This window comes from Apostichopus japonicus, chromosome 4 (assembly GCF_037975245.1).
Source record: "Apostichopus japonicus isolate 1M-3 chromosome 4, ASM3797524v1, whole genome shotgun sequence".
NCBI classification, from domain to species: domain Eukaryota; kingdom Metazoa; phylum Echinodermata; class Holothuroidea; order Aspidochirotida; family Stichopodidae; genus Apostichopus; species Apostichopus japonicus.
In genome coordinates, this window is record NC_092564.1 from 1,761,631 (window position 1) to 1,779,178 (window position 17,548).

Consider the following 17,548-nt stretch of genomic DNA (forward strand, 5'->3'; position numbering starts at 1 on the left):
ACTGCTCCATCATACATTCACCAATGGCATTTAGTGTTCACATCATATACCATGTACCAGAATTCTGATTGATACCACTGTTAGAATCCAACAGCTGGGTTTAAGCTCTGACATAGATTCAAAACAAGTGGGCTGATAATAAGCCTTCACTCCATTACCTGAAAGAGACATTTTGGTGTAAACACTGATTTCTAATATCACCAATCGGTAGTTTAGCAAGTGTGAAACGCTTTGAAGTATCGACTTATCAACAGTAATTTGGACAATTTTTAATGCTTTATAACATTGAGCAAGATTGTTGCAAAATGTGCACAAATGTTGTTGACAATTCTCTCCACTGATCTTTGTTTTTGATAAAGATGTGGGCGTTGTTCGGAGACGAAAGCGGGGTCTGAGTTTGGAACGTCAGTCTCATTCCATGTTCCTTGAACCTCCTTGTAATTTCTCTCTTTCTTCTCTTTTATGGTTGATGTTTCTCCTTACTTTTATTGCAACTCTTTCGTGGCATGCCAACTCTCACAGAATCCTCAAATGTTCATGTTAAGTGGGGGGGAGGTGGGATGTTGTGGGGGTGGGGTTGTTAGATATGTTGGTCATCTGGATGTGAATGATTTCATAGGATTGGCCAGAATTGTCAGCTATCATACACCCTTGTCTCTGAAAGTATATAATACTCATGTCTGTTGCAATTTTAGAAGCTAATTTGTACATATTCAAACAACATTAAAACCAAATCTTTGTTAAAAAAGAAAAACAAAATGAAAAATATCAACGAAAAACTGGTAATGGGCATTAAAGGAAAAAGATTGAGCTGTTGTCCTTTTTGTATTGTAGGCAAATCATTGTTTATTAAGGTCAACTTTAGACCACATGATATTGATCAAAATTAGAAAATTGGGGTAAATACATTGTCAAAAGTTGAAGAGCTTTAGTAGTGATGGCTTGGCATGTTTTGATGTCTAGTGTAGAACATATTGGTGTCTTGTCTGGCTGCTGTGTTGAAGCTCTGCATTAGTCGTCTGCATGGCATGGCATGTTAGGCTGTGTAACATTAGGATAAAATCAATGGGAAAATGTGTACAGTTACCTCCCAAAGAAAATTTTTGTTGAAAGATTAATCAAACTGATGGATGGTAAGATTATAATAAATAAATAAGGATTTATGAGTATGCATGTCTTGTTTACTGTGCATGGTTAAGAATGCATGATATACTTCAGATAATGTTCATAGCAGCATTGGATGTTACTTGGAGAATCTACTGTACACAGAATTAAAATAGAGAACCCTCTTAAGTACTTGATGAGATTGTTTCAAAATGTCTTTTCTACCAGAAATTTGACTTAACAGACCTTGTCTGATATATGGTTGGTATTATTGAATGGTTAGAGCAATTTGTTCTTTTGTTGTTTAATTTAGTATTATTTCTTAAATCTAATACTCTCCTGTATTCTGAGGTTCTGTCTTTTAACTTTGCTATTAAACCTGTGGAATATCAATGAGGAGAAGAGTTCATGTAAGGGAAAGAGAGAGGGATGGGGGGTTGGGAGAAGAGTTTGGTAGAAAAGACAGGAAAAGGAAAAGCAGTTAGCAGCAAATGCCTATAAATGGTCTTTTAAACAAGTTTTTTTTTTGTCAATTCTGATCGTAAGTGTTTTTCCAAGTGGAGGTGACCACATTCCTTCATGATCTTTGGATTACACTAGTCTCTGATATAGTTTACATTCTGCAGTGTTAATCTACAAAGTGTCTTGATGGTTCAACTTCTTACTCTCTCAGTTTGATTCGTTGCATTCTATTATTACTGCCTAGATCTTTCTTTCTACATCTTCATGTCAATCTCTCTGTAACAATTGTGTTAGACGATTGGATATAGGAATTATGTCCTTAACTTAATGTCATTCATCTTTATATGAATTATCAACAGTTTTGTTATATATTTAATTGAAAACAGTCATCCTCTTTGTCATGTTATAAGTGGAGACAGATTTAAATTTTGGAATGGTGATGTAGAATACACTGAGGCTTCACTTGGGCTCTTCCACAAAACCATATTAATAAAGTTTGTGAATTAAATCAATGCAGATCTTCTCCTCTGCTTGTTCTGCTCCCATTTATATAATATTATATTTTAGTAGATTGTGGTTGTTTAACGCCATTTCAGGTAGTTTTACTATGAAGGAGAGATGGGTGTAAGCTTTGAGAGGAAATATCACAGGCTCTCAAATCCAGAAATTAAAATTCAATACATAGAAAAGCTAGCTGGAAACATACATGATTATTAGATATCCAATTTGACAATGTGATGTCCCCGAAGTCAGTTCTAAATAAACCAGAAAATAATTAATTAATTGAATGTTAATGCTGTGACAGATTTGTTTTAATACAGACTCATTTGTTTCTGAGGATTTAAAATTTGCATAATGTATAGCATGTTTTGTTACATTCTGATAGTCCATTTAAGGCTATTCTGTAAGAAATCTGCTAAGAATATAATTCCATTTGATTGAACTGATCAGGAAATGCTAAAATGAAATGAGTATTTTCTTCTTCTTCTTAATTAGTGTGTTTATGGTTGAATTAGTAATATTTACAAGAGTGTCAGATCACAAATGGATTGAATGTTAATATAGTTGTTTGTTAATACACTGCAATGTAAAAGGCTGATGCCTATTGTGTTATCAAGCGCAATCACAATTATCAACAGAATAACAATTTGTTTGCTCAAACCGTGAAATATTATCCATTGGTTACTTCACATCTGCTTCATGATGTTATTGTGCCACACATGCATGAAAGAAAAACCCATCTTTGAAAGCAAAAAAGTCACCAAATCTTGGCTTTCAAAGCAAGACTGATTGTGCAGATGTTTGAATGCTGTGTATGCATGACTTAGACATCAGTTAAGTAAAGGCCATCTCCGTGACCTATGTATGTCTGCATTTCGATCCATTACAGCTACTCCTGTAAGGAGAGAGCCGCAAAGAACACCAAATGGAAGGGCGGGTCGACCAAAAGCCAGATTCGTCTCCCAGTCCACACGTAAGTTGATATTTCACTATCGTACTGAGTGCTTGTGTGTAAAATAATCTCTTTCAAATTATGCTCATCTTGTTCTACCCTGATTTTTGCTATTTTATTCTCAATAGTTTTGCCACTGTCGATATTTGATAACAGGATAAATAGATAATAAACGTTAGATTTCACTACTTTCTGGTATGATTTACTAATTGATTTAGTTTAATTTCAATTATGTAAGGCAGCTGTTGGTTTAATACATTAAATCATTATTATAATTGTTATGACTTTTATTATTATTTTTATTATTAATATTATTATTATAATTATTATTATTATTATGCAATATGAAAACAACGGAAGTGATTTTACACCCGCCTTGATTATTCTTTTTGGCCAGCCAGGGCTTGTTGAACCAACAATTGCTCAGATACTCTACATGAGTACTGTAAACAAACAGTATTCAGTCATGTCATATGGCACTCACAATTGTTCTCATGTCTGTGTATAGCTTACATTAAGCTTACATAGTATCTGTCATGACTTGTCAGTAAACAGTAGCATGTTCTCAAATACATCAAATAATGTTTCATTGATCAGCAAATATTAGTTGTATTTTTTAGTGTTATTTTCAACACTCTGTATGGGCACTAAGCAAATGAGTCAATGAAGTTCTACTTACCCTCACACTTCTCTCTTCTCTGATCAGCCGGTAGTAAAACTAATTCTAGGTCTAGCTCGCCATCTACAACAAAGTTTCCCAACATTGTCACCAATGGTAGCTTAGGAAGATCCAGAAGAAGTGGCATACCGGTCAGGAGTCAAGGAGCCAGTAGAGAAGCCAGCAGGGAGGCTAGTCCCAGCAGATACGGTAAGCAATTCAGGCCAGTGGGGAGGCAAGCCCCAGCAGATACGGTTAGCAATTCAGGCCAGTAGCGAGGCTAGCCCCAGCAGATACGGTAAGCAATTCAGGCCAGTAGGGAGGCTAGTCCCAGCAGATACGGTAAGCAATTCAGGCCAGTAGCGAGGCTAGTCCCAGCAGATACGGTAAGCAATTCAGGCCAGTAGGGAGGCTAGTCCCAGCAGATGCGGTAAGCAATTCAGGCCAGTAATTAAAACTTGGGAGTGATTGCAGGATTTTGTAAATTATAGGTTATCTTATTTCACAGGGAAGTCAATTCACGATGATCAATATGCTTTGAATTGTGTCTGCAGGTCAACCTGGGAGAGAGAGGAGGTCCAGTGGTGGCAGTGTACTACCACAGAGGGAGCACCTTACAAGAAAACAACTCTTATCTCAGAAGGTGTTAGGGACTGGGAAAGATGTGGAGGCTGCTCTAGCAGATATCTTGGTGAGCTCAACTTGCTGGGATTGTTGATGTTTTAGACAAAACACAACCATTTGGCAATTGACAGATAATTCAGAACTGACAAGGAATCAATCATAAATCATTCTAAGAAAAGTTACAGAAATTAGGTTCTGTCCAGTAGCCTTTTTTAAATTTGTCCAATGCTCTACCAACTGAGCTGACCAACCTTTAGTTGGGGGTGGGGGGGGGGGCCTGCCAATCATTTCTTTTGTAGAGATTCTAGTCAGAAGCCATTGGTGTTTTCATATTGTGGCTCTGAAGGTCTTACCCAGTTTAATTAGAACAGCAGGATGGGTTGAAGCCTATATGCAGCTATTTCAGTGTGTACTTACTTGCAAACAATCAAAGTTCTAACTAGAATTAAGATCTTGCTCGGGAGCTCTTCATGACAATTGACTGTCCTCGTCTTCAGTGTCGTAATTGTCAATGTTTCTGCCGTTAGGACAGTGTCTGTAACCATTCTAAAATTGACATTTAACTCTGAAGATACGTGGACATGTTTGTATTATATTTGTCTGGACAGTTCTTAATGTATGTTAATAACAAGCATGTTATTGTTACAGGTCAGTGCCAGACTTCAAGGTCGGTTTGATTCTGATGAAGAAAGTGATGCCTCCAGTGTGTGCTCTGCAGGTTCACATGGTACATCACCACGGATACCAGAGGTAACATTTGTTGTCTGAAACTAATATTTATTGATGTGAATGTAAACATAGGAGTCCAGTAAACTTCTTCTTGTCCTTGTTTATGGAGAGTGTGTGGGCAATACTAGAAGTGTGACAGAAAAATTTAATGCTCATATTCAGAAAAGGGGACTTAATTTGCATTTTTGTCTTCAAAACTCAATCATTTCACATTCTAAATCTGTTTTTTTTTTCAACAACAACCAAAATGGCTCCCAACTGCTTGAATGCAGTTAGTTGGGTTGCATAATTTGATTGGTACAAGGTTACCTACCAAGCCAAGCAAGCATATAGTTCATTCACATATGTCACATTACTTTTAAAGGGCAATGTTCCACTACAGTCATTTCTCGTTACAGATTTCAAAGTTTTAAAAGATGGAATTGATGGATCATTCTTTGGAATCCCAATTGTTGATGTCACGTTTTGATCCAAAGTTATGATTTTCAATTAGAATGAAACTAGCAGTTCACGTAAATTGTTTTAACCTTTCATTTGTATGTATCGTTCCCTTCTCCTCCTTTCAGGAAATGGTGGAGATTTTGGCCAAAATGGCAAGTCCGGCTTGGTCTGAAAGAAAGGAAGGTCTGTTGGGATTACAGAATGCACTTCTTCTCTATAAACAGCTCACGTAAGTTACAGACCTATATTCATCGGTTTGGTGGTACATTCTTATTGGCTGCCTGATTAGATGTGTGCAAGCCTGTGTGAGTTTGTTCATGGAATGTAGATAATTATCTCTTGATGCACAATTATCCTTGGTTGGTGTAGACGATGTAGGGTTTAGGTGTCGTTATGTGCACAATTCAATCAATATCTAGAGAATCTGTTTCTGATGAGAAGGTGTTTGGAAGTAGGAATACCTTAACGTCCTGCTATTCAAACTGGGGTTCGCAATCCAGCTTACCCCCCCCCCCCCAAAGAAAAAAAAAATTGTAGAGTCGCCAGAAGAGATCAGAAGGAGGAATACAAATGCTGATATTTGGGGGACGGGGGATAAAATGTTGTAGATAATTTACAGTTTCTGATGTTAGTTCTGTCAGTTCATCGTCACTAGCATTGATGTTACTTGACAGTCTTGATTCCTGACTTTTCTGTGAATTAGTCATTTGTGCTTGTTTCTTGAAAATGCCTTCAATTCTTTGTTTCTCAAAATAGGAGGTCTGAAATCAAGAGAGTGACAGAACTTTTCACAAGAATGTTTGTGGATCCTCATAGTAAGGTGAGTGGCTTCTTAAAATTGGTTCTGCAGTCAGTGTATTGAGCTTGTTATGTCAAACCATACTCTAAGTTTTGCTCACAGTATAACTGCCATTCATCAAACGTTTTCTTTTAGCTGTCGGCAGCATCAGCTGTTAATGATCATGTGATAATGTAAGTGAAATATAAAATGATCAGTTCTAAGCAAGCCCTCTAAACAGAATGAATATCAGTGATAAACCCAAGGAACATGGAAGTCGTGTTCCCATCACTCCCATCTCCTACACACACCAAAACCGCTTATCATTTCTCCTTACACACATAGCACTATTCCAAACGGAAGGTCTCCCCCCCCCCCTCCCCTTTCACCACGTTCCCTTTCTGCTACCAAATGTCGTAACTCTGCCGCTAGAGGAAAAGCTTCACACAATCCAATAAACTAGCAGAGTTGGTCTCAATAAATCTATATTCCTCGATAGTACAGTCAATGGTCAAAAACATTGACAGTAAATTCTTTTTTGATAATCACAGATTGTAAGGCAACAGTAATAGAAATGGTATTGTTTTGGATTGACTTTAACAGTTCAGATAGAAAAATTTATATGACTGGGTTTTCTTACAAAGTTGTATCTCTGTGATTATTTGGCTCCTTTTTTGGCATTTGAGTATTTACTGGATGATTCACGCTACTCGGTTAATTTTTTTCCTGACAATGTTTTCTCTATTCGATGATGATTATCATTGGATGATAAAGTGTATAATTGAGCTTTCATTAGACAAAGTTTGTAGTTTAGCTTGGGGATGGTTAAACTTAGCTTGTATTACACTGCTCTTGGAAATGTTTTCTCTTTTCCAGACATTTAGCGTATTCCTAGAAACATTAAGTGAATTCATTCTGGCCTACCATGAACACATCAGTGACTGGCTCTTTATACTGATGACTAGACTCTTGCAGAAGATGGGAAGTGATTTGCTGCCCTCGCTTATCAACAGAATAGAAAAGACAATTGACTTAGTCAGGTAACCTTTAACTTTTGTTATAAAGAGAACTAATGCATATCATTATAGGTCAAACTGTTTGTTTCTGATGGTTGAATACATTACATTGAGGTTTGCTTTTGTTTCGTTCGTTTTTGAGACTGCTGTGTTTAATATTTGTTACTTATGATGTTAGGTAATGCAATGGAAAGAAGCATGAATGTTCAAAGGTGGGTCACATCAACATTGGAGTTACATGGAACGTCTGTCTATGAAATGCAAAAGAGGGTGCAACTTGTCTATGTAATGCAACGGGGGGGGGGGGGGGGGAGCTGGTCTGTCTATGAAAGGCAAAAGAAGGTGCAACTTGTCTGTGTATGTTATACAACAGGGGGGCAACTGGTCTGTCTTTGTAATGCAACAGTGGGTGGGGTGGGGGAACTGGTGTGTCTATGTAATGCAGAGGGTGCAAATGGTTTGTTTGTTCATTAAGTTCACAGATGAAGATGATTCAGGTATTTGGTGAGTGTTTGCCTTAATTATCTTTCTCATTCAGTTCTATATATAATTTAATAGTTTCTTTTCTTCTTCTTCTTCACAGGGAACATTTTCATTACGAGAGTCAGTTCAGAATATTGATGAAATACATTGTGGACCAGACACAAACACCCAACTCAAAGGTAAAACCATTGTGGCTAGTAGAGTGTTATAGATCCCAATAGCAGTCGCTTGTAGAGTGTTATAGATCCCAATAGCAGTCGCTAGTAGAGTGTTATAGATCCCAATAGCAGTCGCTAGTAGAGTGTTATAGATCCCAATAGCAGTCTCTAGTAGAGTGTTATAGATGCCAATAGCAGTCGCTAGTACAGTGTTATAGATCCCAATAGCAGTCGCTAGTAGAGTGTTATAGATCCCAATAGCAGTCACTAGTAGAGTGTTATAGATCCCAATAGCAGTCGCTAGTAGAGTGTTATAGATCCCAATAGCAGTCGCTAGTAGAGTGTTATAGATCCCAATAGCAGTCTCTAGTAGAGTGTTATAGATCCCAATAGCAGTCGCTAGTAGAGTGTTATAGATCCCAATAGCAGTCGCTAGTAGAGTGTTATAGATCCCAATAGCAGTCGCTAGTAGAGTGTTATAGATCCCAATAGCAGTCACTAGTAGAGTGTTATAGATCCCAATAGCAGTCGCTAGTAGAGTGTTATAGATCCCAATAGCAGTCGCTAGTAGAGTGTTATAGATCCCAATAGCAGTCTCTAGTAGAGTGTTATAGATCCCAATAGCAGTCGCGAGTAGAGTGTTATAGATCCCAATAGCAGTCGCTAGTAGAGTGTTATAGATCCCAATAGCAGTATGATCACATAGTTTACTGAGATCTGATATGACCGGTAGTAGCAGCTGAAGGTGCATCATCACAATCAAACAATGTCTACTCAACATTGCACATGCCCCCTCTCCCAGCCCTAATCCCCCTCTCCCAGCCATAATCCCCCTCTCCCAGCCATAATCCCCCTCCCCCCGTAAAGCAATTGTGTACTATTCAAATCAACAGCTATCTCTTATCAATAACTAAATAAAACAGTTTATAATTTGTTGAAACATTCATGTTGTCAAATGGAAAGTTGCCTTTGCTCTATGCTTCTTACTCAGATAAAAGTGAGTCGATTCGACTCTGTTTAGCCCAGCAGAAAAAAATATTTAAAAAAAATATAGCAGGCAATAACACCTACTACAGGTCTTTGATAGTTTTGTGTGCATTTTAGACTGCTACATAGGCTACATTTAAATAAATGTTTTCATCATGCAGGAGCCAGCCAACATTTTAATTTGACTTTCTTTGTCTTACACAGGTGAAGATCGCCATGCTCCGGTATTTAGAAACGTTATCAGATGTCATGGAACCTTCTGGCTTCCAGAATTCCAGCGAGACTAGGTTAGCTGTATCCCGGATCATCAGTTGGATTAAAGAAGACAAGAGTATGGACGTTAGACGGGTAAGGACTCACCCCCCTCTCCCCCCTCCCCCCCAAAAAAAAAGACAAGTGGAATCTCATTAGGTTCCTTATGAGTATTTACTATAGTATTTAGTGTTCTAGAAACGTCAGCAATTTACAAGGGTGGCGTTTCTCTTGAGTTAGCTATAGGAGAGTCATGTTTGAAGAAGAGACAAAGTTTCATGCTAGTATCCCAACTGGTTGAAAAGGGGAGGGGGAAGGGTGGACAGATGATAAGGGGGTATAATTACTTTCCTAGTAGCTAATCCCAGGGGTGGAAAGATCCTAAGCAATATTGGAAAAGTCCAAACAACTTCTGCACTCACTATCTCTGCATTGACTTTCAACTTGCCACCAATTAGTGGCAGCAGTGACATTTAATGGCAGCTGCACACCTCACCAGATGGTCTTTCATGATGCATTCTTCCCTTGGTACACCTAGGAAGTTGCCCCCATTCTTTGGATTTGGAATGTTCCTTCTACACTTATCACTTATTTAGGTGTTGCATAATTTGTGTGCGTATTGTCAATTATATCTATCTGCATTTGTGATCTTCTGTTCTCACTTAATAATGACAATATATAGTAAACGTTAACAATTTGAAATCATCATCATCATCAGACTTTTCAATAACTTTCTTCCCACAGGCATCTTCGTCTGTACTGGTAGCACTGTTTGAGTTAAACACATCTGAATTTAGTGCAATGTTGGCATTTTTCCCAAGAAGCTATCAGGTATGACATCTTTTTCAAATAATATCTTTTCCAGATAATATTGTTTTCCATCCCTTTCATGATTAACACACTCTAATCCTTTTCTCACCGCAAACATTTATTTAATCCGTGCTCTCTTAAATTGTCCCAGTCGTTCCCTACCATCATTTTAACCGTAATGCCCGGATTATCGGGACGTAACAGTGACTTCGGTCAGCTCGAGGCTTCTTTGCGAGTTCCTGCTTGCAGGAGGATCTAATATGCATACATACATACATACAACAGTGCCAGAGGATGTCTGCATAAAAGCAAAATATAGATAATCAAGTTTCCTATCCTAAAGTGTCGTTCGCCATCATCGTAATGGTGCGCAGAATATGGATAACCAAGTTTCCTATCCTACAGTGTCGATCGCCATCATATTGGTGTGCAGAATATGTTTTACAAACAGTGGTTTGTACACTTATCTGCATTTGTGTTATTACCATTGTTGTAACTGTGTGCAACCTATAAAATAACTCACAGTTTGATGTATGAGCAGAACTTTGCCACAATTATAATGGTGAGATATCTGATGCTGATAATCCAGGACCAGATTGGTAGAGGTATAATCAATGTTTTATAGTATTGCATAGTTTCTTAGTTTTGGCATTGTAGATACAAGTTGTATCTCTAAAAGTGATTCTCAGTTTAAATGCACCATTTTTGTGTTTTCTCTTTTGAATTCATATATGTTTTGCTGTTTCCTCATGGCACATATTTTTGATATGTTATTATTTCATGGTGTGACAGTTATATGTAGTCTATTTCATTTGCAAAAACTTAAAATTTTGTCAGCGTGAGTGCATAGACTTGTATTTCCTTCTCCTGTAGATTTAATTAGAAATATACTAAACAAGATAATCAGTGCTGTAGCAAACGATTTGTTACCTTACTTTATCTCTGTATATAGCTTCTCTAACTACTTTACTCTGTGTCTTCTGCTATTTACTTAAAATGCATGTGAGTCTTTAAGCCACTCATTCCCCAGGGTTAGTTTCCCAGGGGTGAGGCTGGAGGGGCAACTGTTAGACAGAAGTAGGCAGAAAAGGAGATTTGAGGAACAGATGGATAAAAACTGTCCTTTGAGGCTTTCAAGCAGACATAAATAGCAATGTGACAACAAACCAAAAGAGGTTTCCACTGCACCCTGTGGCGTGTGGAGGGTCGTGGTAGGCACAACTATTCTGTCATCAATGTGGAGAATGACACTGGAAACTACATAGGATCTAGAAATCTCATATCAAACAATTAAGTCTTTCTTCACAGCTGTTGGTAAGTTGTCAAGCTGGTATAATAGGTTTGTCTCATTCTTTGTTTGGTTATAAACCATTGATGTGAGACTTGAAACAAAGGACATGTTAAGATGGTGATCCTGCTATGTCAATCAATTTTGTGATCTCTAGTTAAATCAGTCATCTTGATCAGATATTAGTAAGTTGCCTAGGAGCGACATAGTGGCTGTCCCAAAGTAGTCTTCATCTGAAAATGTTTACATGTTTTTGCTGTGTTTTGTAGACCAGTGTGGCAGTCTTATTTCTCCTGTGCATGTTCATATTTTATGATTTATAATTAGTACTGGAGCCAGTTGTTTTTTTGCTATTACTACTTAAAAGGGTAAAAAAAATCAAATAAACAAACCATGTTTATGCGTTCCTTCTACCCTGCGAATAAATCTGGCCAGTTCAAGATAGTAGAGTGAAATAGCCTTTTTCTGTGTTAGATTTATTAATCTATTCTATTCAATCTTCAAAACATTATTGCCAGTGAGATTAGTAAACCATGCTGAGAAGAGTATAAACAATCAGTGGACATCTTCAAACTTTCTCAAACCCGCAAAGAACTAAAACCACTGCCATATTAATGTCATAACCATCACATCTCTGATTAGATCTAGGCTGATATATATATATATATATATATATATATATATATATATATATATATATATTATTAGGAGAGCCTCATGACAGCATGAAAACAACCGTCAAAATTTAAAATTAATTTAGAAGGATCCCTCTTTGTTACTCCCATGGGAGATATTTGTATTACCCCTTAGATAGCTCTAAAATCCTGATGTGTTTATTATCCAAATACTTCAATGTTTGCTTTCAACTTGGTTAGGGTTAATTCCAATCTCTTGAGTTTCATCACATCCCTAGTATGCCCTTTGGTTATTTGAAGTTTACTAATTAGCAGTTCAGTGTTTTATAATCTCTAGCCCCTGAGAAGCGATCCTTGCTTCTCCAAAAGGGTAACCATTTCATATGATTCATATTGATCAGATGCAGTCAAAATCTGCCCTATTTTATGACTTTTATGCTTGGTTGGTCAAGATTCAAATCCTGTGTTATTAAATGTGAGAACACACAAGCCATATGACTATTAAGCTAGTTTTCTCTTGACTTTTTTTATGATGCATGTTTTTGTATTCATTGACGAGTTTTGGTGTTCTTTTAATTGTTAACAGTATTGTTTTTATTGTTTTTCTGCCGTGCTTCACTCGCTAAATGCTTTGCATGCTTATTGGATGCCTCTTAGTAACAATGGCGGCATATTATCTTTGTATTTTAGCTAGAATTTAACCCGTTGTAGACAATGTTTTCACAGCTGTAAGGCTATCTCTGTGGTACTGTATTACATTATAGACCAAATTTTCAAACAGGAATGACATCTTTAATACTCTGTGAACCAACTGAGGTTACTTTTGTGGATATCTTTGTACAGTGAAAATGTTTCTTTGTGTTCCATTAACGGTCATTTCAGTTATTCACTTTGTTGTATGTACATTAGACTTCTTGAAGTTGTAATCTATGAATTTTTCACACTTTTAACATGGAAATAAAATTTTGTTGTATCATGGATGTAGGTTTGCAGAAAGCTGCTAGTGATTCTGAGCCCACTTCCCCCTCCTCTAAGAAGGACATTTTGATGAGTTTTAGCTTAGAACCCTTTTGCTAAGGGAATTTGAAATCCACCCTTGAAATGAAACTTGCAAATAAAAAGAAGAGATTTCGTCATGAGTTTTAGCTTAGACCAACCCTAAGGAAATTTGCTAAGGGAAATTTGAAAACCCATCCTTGAAGTGGAAACCTGCAATAAGAAAAAAAAATGAGATTTCAAAATCAATATAAAATGCATCCCCCAATACTTTTCTTGTCCATTAGCTTAGGTAGTTCAGCACTGTGGGATTGTTTATTTTTTAATATTTTTTTTTTATAGGGCAAGGCAAGTAAGAAATTGGCAATCATATTTCAATTGGCCAACTGCTAACTCTTTATGGCTTCATCTTTGAGGAGATACCAATATCGTATTCAAACATGCAAAAAAAGAGGGAAACATTGTTGAAATGTAGTCTGTCCTTGCGGCACATTTCCACGGCAAATACCGGCAAAACTATAAATTGTGATAACATTTTGTTATCGTTTGGTAACGTTCAAGTATCTCCTGAAAGATGATATCTCTTCTTCTTATCTTTCTTCTGCTGTGATGAGCATCTTTGTCATGTTTTGTTTCTCTTTTGTTTTTATTTTTTTCTCTCATCTGCTCCTATAGGACACCGCAACCAAGCTTTTACAAAATCATCTTCAAAAGGCGAGCAATCACTCTGAGGTATTCAGATTTTAAGCTAAAACAGCATCTCTCTCTCTTTTGCATGAACCACAGTAGCAGCCCTAAATACTGTACGTGTCTCTTGTTGTCGGTCTGTGTACAATCCATCGTTCTCTTTATATCACTGTCCGCAAAATAGAGTAGCAAATCTGCTGCCCGCTCTGAAAACTTCATGCCAGAGTGCAGAGCAGACAGGCTCTGAAAGGTCACACCTTCTAGAAAATTTCTGAACTTGATGGAAACTTCCAACCATTTCTAGCTCTTATCAGCAACAGCAAACTGACTGGGAAAATTATAAGCAGAGTTTGAAAGAGGACAGAAAGTTTGGTTGGAATGGAATTTCTTTTGGTTAGACCAGGATATTTCTCTCAAAATCTTTTTCCCTGATCACCATCTGGATGGTTCAAAAATGAAACTTGGGTGCAGTCCCTGTTTTGGACGTTGCTCATGGTCCTGCGGATTCTTCCTGGTGACCCAAGCAAAATCTATCATGATTCTATAGGGCTCGGTCGGTGCAGCACAAAAATTGCAAAGTTTGAGGTCGTTTGCTCGATATCTGTTCTAGCCAGATCTTCTTTGCTCTTTCAAAAGTCATTGTTTTTGGTCAGCAACTTTCTATATCCTGAGAGACATGTTGACTATTTGAATTAAAAGACTACCTGTTAAAGTTAGTTCATTATACCATGCACTGAAACTTACACACTGAGAGGTATGCACGTAGTCGTTGGACAGAAAGAATTTGATGATTTTACCAGAGTTGTAAGCAACTGCCAAAAAGAAGTAAAGGTAAAGAACGTAAAATTTAGGGAAGCAGATGTATGGATGTGGGCATGATTGAGTAGCAGAGTTTAACAGGAAGCAGTATAGATTGAAACAAAATGAAACAGTTTCACATTTTGAGAAATAGCTATGTGGTTAGTGATAGTATGTAGTCCTTGTAATTACTGTCTTTTAATTTCTCATGAAGAACAATTCTTTCTCTTCCTTATGTTAGTAGAGTACTCAAAAAAAATTGGAATATTCAAAGTGAAGGATAGTCAAGTATGTGACATAAAGCATCATTATAGCTTGTTTCCCCTAAACTAACACACACTCACAGTGGCATGTTTAAAAAGGGGGTGGTTCAGCCAGGGGATTTTTGCATTCATTCAAGGTATAATTAGAATAATTAGACCACTACTTCCTTGCACTGCCCTCCCCCATAAATCAACCTTACACAAAGTATTTGCTCGCACAACTTGGTGTTAAAGAGTTGCTTTTATAGGCCCAAGTTATAGTATAAATGTGCCTCAGAATGCACCATTTCATGTCTAAGTTTTTAATTCTTTTCTGGAGGAGGACCCACACACCTGTTACATGGGAGTTAGCTTCAATGTCCCCAGGGCAGCCACCTCCTTCATAACATACAGTACTTCAATCAATCTTCTCTGGCCCTTGTTTGAAGGCTCAGTCAGGGGAAATTTTGAATTTGCAAACCTTTCCCCCCTCCCCCCCCCTCCCACCTTTGAAATCCTGTGCACAGCAAGGCAAAGACACAGGACAGCACATTGCCAATAAACTGGAACCATATGAAAACGTCCAAACTAGGTTTTATGCTGATAGAAGGAACTTTGTTCTCTTGTTATATTATTTCAATACTGTTGTTTTTGTTCCTTAGTTGTTCTTTCTTCAGTACTCCCAGCTTCTTGTATAATGTTCCTCCTATCCTAACCCCTAACGGCATGCCACTAGGCTTGTCTGTGATGTTCTGACTACTTATTAACCAGTTTTGATTGCTTTGGTAATTACCAGTTGTCTTTGTCTTTATAGTTTATAGTTGCTAATACATTGCATGATATAGCTAACCTAATTATTCTAGACAAATGTTGAAACTGTTAGGCCAGGTATAACCTTCCCTTTTTTTGGTTCCTTGCTAAAAGCAAAGGAACCTATGTATTCAGGTTGGCGTGTGTGTGTGTGTGTGTATGTGTGTGTGTGTGTGTGTGTGACGCTTAAGCTTGTATGCACGATAACTCAACAAGGGATTGACTGATCATGATCAAACTTGGTGGGTGGGTGGCCCATAGTGAGTAGATGAACCCTATTGTTTTTGGTGCCCACAAAGGTCACCAAAGGTCAGTTATGGTCCAAAAACCCAAAATACTAAAACTGCAATAACTCCCAGTGCCAATGTGCGACAAGGTTGATATTTTGGGACAAGTTGTGAACTGGTTAGGGAAACATTTTGAAACTGAACGGTCATGTGATGTGAGGTCACCAAAGGTCAATTAATGTTAAAAAACTAGTTTTTTTGCGATAACTTGAGAACGAATTGTCCGTTAGGGTTGGGAGTTGCTTCAGTGTAATCTAGTTGTCGACCCGCATCTGGGTGACCCTTGACCTCAATTTGACCTCTGGTGACCTTTTCATGTTTTGGGGATTTTTACAGTTTCGATGCTATTTTCGGATGTCAAAGGTACCTTCCGATCATAAATATCGATAGGTTGACCCCCGTGTGACCTTTGTGTGCGAACTTATAAGGGGTCAAAGTTTTCGGTCGGAGTTAGGATGGCTGTACAGACTTATCGTGTTGATTTTTGGAATCAGCAGATCAAACTACATTTGAAACCAAGGTCAAAAGGTCAAAGGTCACATTAGAAAAAATGTGCTTAGTTTGGGAGAAAACGGGCGAAAAAGAAAATGTTTGGTTTTGATGCTAGATTTGGATATCAAAGGTACCTTCCGATCAAAAATGTCAATGGGTTGACACCCGGGTGACCTTTGTGTGTAAAGTTATACAAGGTCAAAGTTAATTTTCAGACATTTAATGCAATAACTCCCAGGGCCAAGGTGTAACAAGGTTGATATTTTGGGACAAGTTGCAAATGGTATAGAGGAATATTTTCAAACTTAACGGTCATGTGATCCGAGGTCATCAAAGGTCAATTAATGTTAAAAAACTAGTATTTTGGGTGAGAAAATGGGCAAAGAAAAAAATGTTTGAATTTTTACAGTTTTGATGCTATATTCACGTCTCACCAATCAAAAATGTCAATAGGTGTACCCCAGGTGACCTTTGTGTGTGAAGTTATATGAGGTCAAAGTAAATTTTCAGACATTTAGTGCAATAATTCCCAGTTCCAAGGTGTGACACAGTTGATATTTTGGGACAAGTTGCAAATGGTATAGGGGAATATTTTCAAACTTAATGGTCATGTGATCCGAGGTCACCAAAGGTCAATTAATGATAAAAAACTATTATTTTTGCGATAACTTGAGAATGAATTGTCCGTTAGGGTTGGGAGTTGCTTCAATGTAATCCAATTGTCGACCCGCATCTGGGTGACCCTTGACCTCAATTTGACCTCTGGTGACCTTTTCATGTTTTGGGGATTTTTACAGTTTCGATGCTATTTTCAGATGTCAAAGGTACCTTCTGATCATAAATGTCAATGGGTTGACCCCCGTGTGACCTTCGTGTGCGGAGTTATACGAGGTCAAAGTTAATTTTCAGACATTTAATGCAATAACTCTCAGTTCCAAGTTGTGACACGGTTGATATTTTGGGACAAGTTGCAAATGGTATAGGGGAATATTTTCAAACTTAACGGTCATGTGATCCGAGGTCACCAAAGGTCAATTAATGATAAAAAACTAGTATTTTTGTGATAACTTGAGAGCGAACTGTCCGTTAAGGTTGGGAGTTGCTTCAATGTAATCCAGTTGTCGACCCGCATCTGGGTGACCCTTGACCTCAATTTGACCTCCGGTGACCTTTTCGTGTTTTCTGGGATTTTTACAGTTTCGATGCTTATTTTCAGATGTCAAAGGTGCCTTCTGATCATAAATGTCAATAGGTTGACCCCCGTGTGACCTTCGTGTGCGAAGTTATACGAGGTCAAAGTTAATTTTCAGACATTTAATGCAATAACTCTCAGTTCCAAGGTGTGACACGGTTGATAT

General features: G+C 37.7%; 1 protein-coding gene across 7 annotated transcripts in view; it reads left to right on the forward strand.

Moving 5' to 3' along the window:
• LOC139966090 (CLIP-associating protein 1-like) overlaps window positions 1-17,548 on the forward strand; it is an 89,275-nt gene that overhangs the window by 57,094 nt on the left and 14,633 nt on the right. For 6 of the 7 annotated variants that reach the window (XM_071968788.1, XM_071968786.1, XM_071968790.1 and 3 more), the window contains 11 exons: window positions 2,957-3,040; window positions 3,726-3,887; window positions 4,232-4,368; window positions 4,950-5,051; window positions 5,597-5,700; window positions 6,228-6,291; window positions 7,126-7,289; window positions 7,849-7,927; window positions 9,098-9,241; window positions 9,890-9,976; window positions 13,550-13,606. In XM_071968788.1, coding sequence (XP_071824889.1) covers window positions 2,957-3,040; window positions 3,726-3,887; window positions 4,232-4,368; window positions 4,950-5,051; window positions 5,597-5,700; window positions 6,228-6,291; window positions 7,126-7,289; window positions 7,849-7,927; window positions 9,098-9,241; window positions 9,890-9,976; window positions 13,550-13,606 — 1,184 coding nt within the window. The remainder of the gene's footprint in view (window positions 1-2,956; window positions 3,041-3,725; window positions 3,888-4,231; window positions 4,369-4,949; window positions 5,052-5,596; window positions 5,701-6,227; window positions 6,292-7,125; window positions 7,290-7,848; window positions 7,928-9,097; window positions 9,242-9,889; window positions 9,977-13,549; window positions 13,607-17,548) is intronic. The other variant, XM_071968787.1, reaches the window with a different exon arrangement.